Here is a 7,529-nt window from a genome sequence, read left to right on the forward strand (position 1 = left end):
ATGACACCTGCAAAGTTTGTCTTTTATCTGACATGTTTGTTCCTGGGGAAAATGGGTAAGTTCTGTTTCTGTTCTTTTTAACATCTCTTCAAGTTTTCACCTCTTAAGGAAATGAATATGTTGAACTGACTTTTCATTTGCTTTTATTTTGATTTTTATTGTAGTCCAGAAGACCCATCTGCAACCACAGGCATCTGTTTATCAAGAAAAAGATTTTATCTTAGCTGATGTTGGAGAAAATGTTAGTTTGCATTGTTTCTATGAAGGTGACGATTCAGCATGGATCTTGTGGTATAAGCAAACTCTGGGACAGAAACCGAGGCTAATCTCTACGTTCTATGTGTACGATACAAAAATCACTTTTCATGATGAATTCCTGAACAACCCACGGTTCACACTGGATACAGAAAACGGAAGAAATAACTTGAACATTTCAGATTTGAAAATCAATGACTCAGCTACTTACTACTGTGCATGCAGCTATAGATTTGTGTTAACTTTTGCAGAGGGTACCATTGTCAAAGTAAGGGAGACAGGTTTGAAAAACCCAGCTTTAGTCCATCAGTCACCATCTGAGACCATCCAGCCTGGAGGCTCCGTAACTTTGAACTGCACGGTACACACTGGGACCTGTGATGAAGAACACAGTGTTTACTGGTTCAAAGAAACAGAAGCATCTCGTCCAGGACTGATTTACACTTATGGAGGCAAAAATGATTATTGTAGGACGAAAACTAACCCACAAGCAGACGCCTGTGTCTACAACCTGCCAATGAAGGATCTGAACATGTCTCATGCTGGGACCTACTACTGTGCTGTTGATTCATGTGGACACATAGTGTTTGGAAACGGGACCAGATTGGATCTCAGCCGTGAGTACTGAAGAGTCATTTACAGTCAATTCTGATCACTTTTTGTGAGAAGATACATATAAGCTAAAAATCTCTTTCCGATGACTGGCTAACTGCAGGTGAGGCAGACTTTCTTGTCTTGGTGTACTACTTGAGTGGAGCTTTGGCATTCAGTACCATCCTGGTTCTCCTACTGGTTTTCTCAGTATGCAAGACAATGAAGAGAAACAACTGCCTTTGCCCAGGTATGTGGTACTGCTTGTGCCTGATAGCTTAAATTTGTTACGTTTATCTTTTAGCCTTTGGATCTGAGTATTTTTTTGTCTTTGACTATTAGAGCCTCGTGCACGATTACCAACTCCTTCAACAACAAATTCAGAGGTAAATCAAATCCCAGTTACTTACTAATAAAACAATGCTAAATTTCTGTAAAGGAAATATCTCAAATGACTTTTGCATATTCTCTTGACAGGCTTGTCAAGATGCAGACAGCCTCCATTATGCAGCTTTAAGTGCTAAGAAACTTAACAAGTCAAGAAGACAGAAAGACAGCAGCAAGAGTGAATGTGTGTACTCCAGCATAAAGCAGTAAATATGGACATTTCAACATTTCAATGTCGAGCAGACAAAACAATTCTACATTCTGTTCAATACAATTTATGACCAGTACTAACATTCTAGCCCAATTGCAACTGGAAAATCAGGCGAATGCATGTCCTGCTTATCTCCCATCCATATTCCAACAGGATTCTTTGGCTGTTACTTGAGGAATGATTACTTTTAAATACATATACATTTCTGAACAGTATGTATTCGTTTTACTAAACATTTGATCTCAAGGTTGTAAAAAAAAACTGCATGAATGAAGTTTTCGTGCCAGACTACAAACAAATTGCAAGGTTTCAGTTTTATTCTCTATTTTTGAACCATTTTGTTGGAGTTTATGCATTCACATTTAGTAAAAAACCAGCACTGTGACTAAATAAAGCTGCTAGGCTATGGCTGCAGATCTTTTTCATTGTATCTCTGTCAGTGCAACATCAATGATCTTGTGTTTTGAGCCAGTGTGACTACTTCAGGTACTATACAGATTAGTACCAGAGCCAATCTAGGAATTTGCTGCAATCAATTTGAAGCTATAGCAGAGCGTTGTCATGAGATAGGTCACATCAAATAGAAGATGAACCAGTAAAATGGTTATATACACCTTTTTCTAAAAATAAATATACTGGTGGCTACTAGTGCAATCCCTCAGCCCCCTACTAGATGTGTTGTATAAATTTGAAAATATCAAGTGACATTCTTCTTGAGTCACATTCCCAACACTTAGAACCAACCTGATCTTTGACCTTGACCTGTAGGTCTAAAATATAAATGTATGCTATCACTTTGAAAACCCTAAGTTCTTAATTTATGGTGTTCACAAGAATTTAAGAACATATTCCCCCTGACCTCACAGATATTCAAAGTCATCCAAGAATTTAAGTAGAAATGAGTTATTGTGTTCATAAGATTTTCAGTAAATCTGACCTCTGATTTTGATCAAGCTCGACAGGATTCCAGAGTCGTCTCTATCTTCTAAGTCGACTGAGGTCTCTACAGTGAAAATAACAAATAACAAAGTTCTCATTTTAAAGTAAAATGTCAATCATATACATGTCGTTTCTCTCTATGTTCTGGATATTTATAATTTAGCTATTTCTATTTATTATAGCTAGTTCTTATATTTTGTAAACTTGTAATATATTGTATTATTTAAGTTAGCATGCTCACATGTTCAGCATGTTACTGTTCTTATTGTCTTGGAGCAACTGTAAATACATACTTTCCATAGGGATTAATAAAGTATTCTGATTCTGAATGGCCTATCCCACCTTGCAGCTGCAAGAGAAGTACTTGCAGCTACTGACAGGTACCAAAAAGAGAGAGAGAGAGTATTACTCTGATATTTGCATTTTTACATTGGCTGACAGTTAAATGCAGAGTTGAGTTTAAGGTTCTATTAGTTGATTTTTAATCTCTCCAATAGCTTGGCTCCTGGTATGCATGTCTATATCTATACATACATGAGTTGCTTTTAACCCTTTAAGACCTATCATAGAACCAAGTTCGCAAAAACCATCAAGGGCTACGATGAAACTGGCTGACTCTCTATGTGAGCCAGTTTCATCCTAGCCCTTGATGGTTTTTGCGACTGCACTTGGGGACACATTCAAAGTTTTAGGAATTTTCCAGACTGACCAAATTTAGGTTCTTAAAGTAATAATGGACTGTCATTTCTCTTTACTTGTCTGATTAGTTCTTGCCATAATATGAATTCTAACAGTTGTCAAATAGGGATGTCAGCTGTGTACCAACCTGACTTCTGTACAACACAACTGATGGTCCCAACAACATTGAGAAGGCAACAAATTTCACAAATGAACCCTGACAAGGCACAAATGTGAAGTGAAACCATTTGAGATAAGGCCAAGGGTTTTCAGTGCTGTCAACAAAGCAAAGGGTGGCTACTTTAGTTCTTGTATCTTACTATTATGGGTTTTTAAGTAATTGTAATAATTCCTGGAGTTTTGTTTTTTTATTTGATTCCCTGCCTCTCCCATTAAATCTCAGCCTCTGTGTTAGATATTCCCTTGTTGGTTAGTTCCTGTTTTATTTTGATAGTCATACGTACCTTCTACTGAATAACTTCCCATGTCTCATTATCCCTGCTGTGCATTCATCCTATTTCCCCTAACCTCATTACTTGTTTTTTCCTTGTATTTTTTCTGTTTTCCCTTGGATTATTCTGAACGTTTATCCTGAACAGACAGTGATAAAAGCTTATTTTGTATTTCACTCCATCTTTAGTTCTGTACTTAATCTATTGAAACGCAATGCCCCCAGTAATGGGGGAGAAAGGGAGAACATCTGGAATGTACCACCAGATCTGTTATTTAAATATAGCTGTTTGATATCCACAGAAACGTCAGAATCTCAACTAAAAGCTAAAAAAAAAAAATCACAAAACACAGCTACTGTAAAACAGTAAATGGTTAAAGAGCAGGTAAAAGGATGTAAACACAAAGCACAAATCACACGATCATGCCACGATACACGATCATGCGTCAGGGTGCTGAAAGCAGAAATCTCACAGATTCATAAACTGCTGGTTTCATCACTTTCTGAACTAAATTCACTGAACCAGCTGCAAGAGAAGACCAACGCTAGGCTTCACATTTAAGGAACATTGTAATGAATTCCCTCTTAGTTCGGTGTGTTTTGCTGTGAAGACCGGGTTGGATTTGAGATACTCAAAAGGGATTAAAAAGAGTTGTGTGACTACCCCAGGTTTTCCCCAATACAAGACAAATTGCACATATTATTTTCTTTTTCAGACATATCTGTTACTATTTGTCAAAGTTCAAACAACCTCTGTAATGTAGCTTTGAGTTCAAGTCATCCAACTAATCGGATTTTAGCGCAAAGATTCAAACCAGAGCTTTATGTTTTTTTGTTGTTGTTAAGAATCTCATTGAAGATGCTTTGTGAAGTTAGAAATATTCTTTTGATATTGGTCTTTAAATCGCGGTTTTCGGTCTAAAGATAAGATCTCTTTAAGCTTAGACAGGCTTTAGTATTGTGTAACTACTTGGCTGTATTATCTATTGTGTGATCTTTGTGGTTACAAGCGGGAAATGACCTGATTCTGACTTAGAAAAAAAAAATTTTAGAAACTGACTGAAATCATACGTTCTTTCCTTTGTCAGTGCACAGCCATTTACTGTTTTTGACAGGATGTTAAGTATTATGCAGACACAAAAATGACCAAGGAAACACTCAAAAACGCCAATATAAACATCAGTATATAAAGTGAATATAAGTTCACATTTAGATTATTATGTCAGCAGTATAACATCAAATTCTGGAGTTTTTAAACAAACTACTTGTTTTATTCTGCAAACTACACTATATGAGTAATTCGTTTTGTATATAAATTTCCTAAGGATATGCTTCCCCAAGGCCAATGGCCTGTTTGATAGTGATACAGATATTGTCCCAAAAAATCCACCAATTTTCATTAAATTCAATTTGGCAACTTTTGCAAAATCCACCACCTTCACTTTACTTTTTTATTATTCTATTCTAGGCTGTAAAACGTAAATGAGAGTTACTATGCTCTTTCACCCATTTTAAAAATGTTGTGCTTAATAGGCATCTCACAATGTCAGTATTTATTATTAGAAAAAACAAAACGTGATACTATTGTTTCCAGTGAGCACGTTGCATTTCCTAAGTAGGACATACAGCGCAGCGTCACAGTTTGTCGGCCAATCAAACACAGTCCTGCCTATAAAGAGTAGAAAAGAGGGTTTTTTCCTTCCTTTTTTTCACACAGCAATTTTCTGCACAATGGCTTTTTCACTGCTGGCTTTTTATTTTGCAATACTGTTATCGAGGACTCTGGGTGAGTTGTGTGCTTGTAGGTTCATTTCTCCTCTCTAAGAATATTGAATTCTTTCACTTTTGCCTTACATTTGCTTTATTTTATATTTCAATTCTGTTCATTTGACTGATCTAGAGCTGTCCTCATCTGGTCATCAGAAGAGCGCTTTTGTGTCACGTAAAACGAGTGACAACTTGATTTTGGAATGTTTCTACGAAGGTGAGGTTGCTGCAAGGCTTTACTGGTATAAACAACCTCTTGGACAGAAACCAATGCTCATCTCTTACTCCTACATATATGAAAAAAATAACACATTTTTTGGCGAATTTAAGAATAATCACCGCTTTTCACTGGATACTGAAAATGGCAAAAACCACTTGATGATCGGAGATTTACAAATTTCAGACTCAGCGACTTACTACTGTATGACCTCTTATTTATACAGATTAACATTTTCAGAAAGCATTACTGTTATTGTTAACGATGCAGAGTCAAACGTCCAAGCTGTGGTCCAACAGTCAGCTTCTGAGATCATCCAGCAAGGAGACTCTGTGACTCTCAACTGTACAGTACACACTGGGACCTGTGATGAAGAACACAGTGTGTACTGGTTCCAAAACTCAGACGAATCCCATTCTCAGTCCCATCCTGGACTCATTTACACACATTGGGGTGGGAATGATCAGTGTGAGAAAGAAGCTAAGACACAAATACACACCTGTGTCTACAACTTGCCAATGAATAACCTGAATCTGTCTCATGCTGGGACCTACTACTGTGCTGTCGCCTCATGTGGACACATACTGTTTGGAAATGGAACAAAACTGGACTTTGAACGTGAGTAACATTAAGACTGAGTTTACTAAAATCACAGTAGATCCCACCCAGTTGTCTAAACTGTCTGACTTCATGCAGATAATGTTTTCTGGAGCGGCACCTTTGCAGTCACCTCCATCCTGAGTGTATTGCTGGCTTTCTCAGTGTGTGTGATCAGCAAGAAATGCATCTGCAAATCTCCTGGTAACTAATGTTTAGGGTTTTTTTAACCTGCCAATTATTCCAGAATTATAAATATAAGAAACTTTTGTTGTTCTTGTAGAATCTCAAGCAAGTCTCCCCAAAGCAGATGCAACGGTGATGTATTACCAGTAACTATTCAGTTACCATTTTTCTACGCAAAAGTCAATCTGTGGACATATTTTTATTAATAAGTATTTTGTTGCCAGGCTTTCCAAGAGGCAGAAAGACTCTATTTTCCATCTTCAACTGTCAACCTGCGCAACAGATCAAGAAGTCAGAAGGATCACACCTGGAGTGAATGTGTGTACTATAGTGTAAAGCATTAGTACGCAGAGAAGACACGGTGTTTAAAAATGTAGTATTTCTTTTTTATGTTGGGTCATGTTCACAATATAATTTTTTTTGCTAGTTAATCACATTTGTAACGTCAGTGTAGTTTGAAGATAAAGATGGAATAATGAAGGAATCATGAGAGACAAATGTCAGTATTCACTTCTTTTTTAATCCTCATTCTCTGCCAACAGCCTTTTAATTTTTATTTTTATTTTTTGTAAATTTAATGTTTTTGAAGCTCAATAAACATAATAAAGACTAAAAGACCTTCAAGCTTGAGACAATATCTGTGTGCCATTTCAATTCAGTGATAACATGTCTCATTATTGTGATTATTATTATTGTGTATGAGAGAATTAAGCCAAGCTTGTCTCTTCAAGAGAATGGATCATGAAATGCAGTCATTCTGCTGCCAAGTTAAGTATAGAAACTAGACTTAATCTGTTATCCTAAATACAAAAGGTCCCAAGCAGGAGTGGATCTAGAGAAATTTTCTTAGAGTGGCAGGGAAATCAAATAGGATGGCAAAATGAAAGTCATTTCTTTACACATACAGATGTGTAGTTTTTTTTAAATTTAGAAATAATTTACAAAAAATTGCACAAATCTGCACTTTCATGAAGAAATTTTTGACCGAAAATTTAAACCAAATTTTTCATGATTTATTGGGTTCCAGGGTATAATTGGCCATTTTTGACTACTTTTAATTTTACCTTCATTTTTCACCATTAAAAGCTATTTATATTCCCTTGTTTGGTATCAGTCTTTTCAGCACAAACTCACATGTCTGAATCCGCTGTTATTCTTTTCATTTTGACATACTGTATTAGCACAATTGATATAAATCTAAATTTTAAAAACTTATGCTCAAATTTTAAGTTCTATACAACTATTGCCCC

The 7,529-nt window shown here is 36.3% G+C and overlaps 2 protein-coding genes across 3 annotated transcripts; both read left to right on the forward strand.

The window, feature by feature from the left end:
• On the forward strand, window positions 1-2,525 carry LOC146715235 (uncharacterized). Its single transcript, XM_085452806.1, has 5 exons — window positions 1-55; window positions 165-872; window positions 971-1,096; window positions 1,189-1,232; window positions 1,324-2,525. The coding sequence occupies exons 1-5, from the start codon at window positions 1-3 to the stop codon at window positions 1,441-1,443; spliced, it is 1,053 nt and encodes a 350-aa protein (XP_085308932.1). The 3' UTR covers window positions 1,444-2,525.
• A 2,707-nt stretch (window positions 2,526-5,232) lies between these two features.
• Window positions 5,233-6,974, forward strand: LOC146715236 (uncharacterized). Of its 2 annotated transcripts, XM_085451658.1 has the most exons (6): window positions 5,233-5,298; window positions 5,413-5,496; window positions 5,767-6,114; window positions 6,193-6,297; window positions 6,377-6,411; window positions 6,504-6,974. In XM_085451658.1, exons 1-6 carry the CDS (start codon window positions 5,244-5,246, stop codon window positions 6,621-6,623), a joined length of 747 nt encoding a protein of 248 aa, XP_085307784.1. In that variant the 5' UTR covers window positions 5,233-5,243; the 3' UTR covers window positions 6,624-6,974. The 2 variants fall into 2 exon arrangements, with proteins under 2 accessions (XP_085307784.1, XP_085307783.1); XM_085451657.1 differs by having other exon boundaries at window positions 5,413-6,114.
• The last annotated feature ends 555 nt before the right edge of the window (window positions 6,975-7,529 follow it).

The sequence above is a fragment of the Copadichromis virginalis genome, linkage group LG3, assembly GCF_057382275.1.
Source record: "Copadichromis virginalis isolate Kocher_CV1m ecotype Utaka linkage group LG3, C_Virginalis_male_GT1.1, whole genome shotgun sequence".
NCBI lineage: Eukaryota > Metazoa > Chordata > Actinopteri > Cichliformes > Cichlidae > Copadichromis > Copadichromis virginalis.

Excerpts from the sequence above, each read along its gene's own strand:
- LOC146715235 (XM_085452806.1), top strand. The coding sequence starts at position 1 with ATGACACCTGCAAAGTTTGTCTTTTATCTGACATGTTTGTTCCTGGGG. Across the intron at positions 1,097-1,188 it reads AAACAACTGCCTTTGCCCAG|AGCCTCGTGCACGATTACCA; the intron begins GTATGTGGTACT and ends TTTGACTATTAG. Across the intron at positions 1,233-1,323 it reads CTTCAACAACAAATTCAGAG|GCTTGTCAAGATGCAGACAG; the intron begins GTAAATCAAATC and ends TTCTCTTGACAG.
- LOC146715236 (XM_085451657.1), top strand. The coding sequence starts at position 5,244 with ATGGCTTTTTCACTGCTGGCTTTTTATTTTGCAATACTGTTATCGAGG. Across the intron at positions 6,115-6,192 it reads AACAAAACTGGACTTTGAAC|ATAATGTTTTCTGGAGCGGC; the intron begins GTGAGTAACATT and ends GACTTCATGCAG. Across the intron at positions 6,412-6,503 it reads TCCCCAAAGCAGATGCAACG|GCTTTCCAAGAGGCAGAAAG; the intron begins GTGATGTATTAC and ends TTTTGTTGCCAG.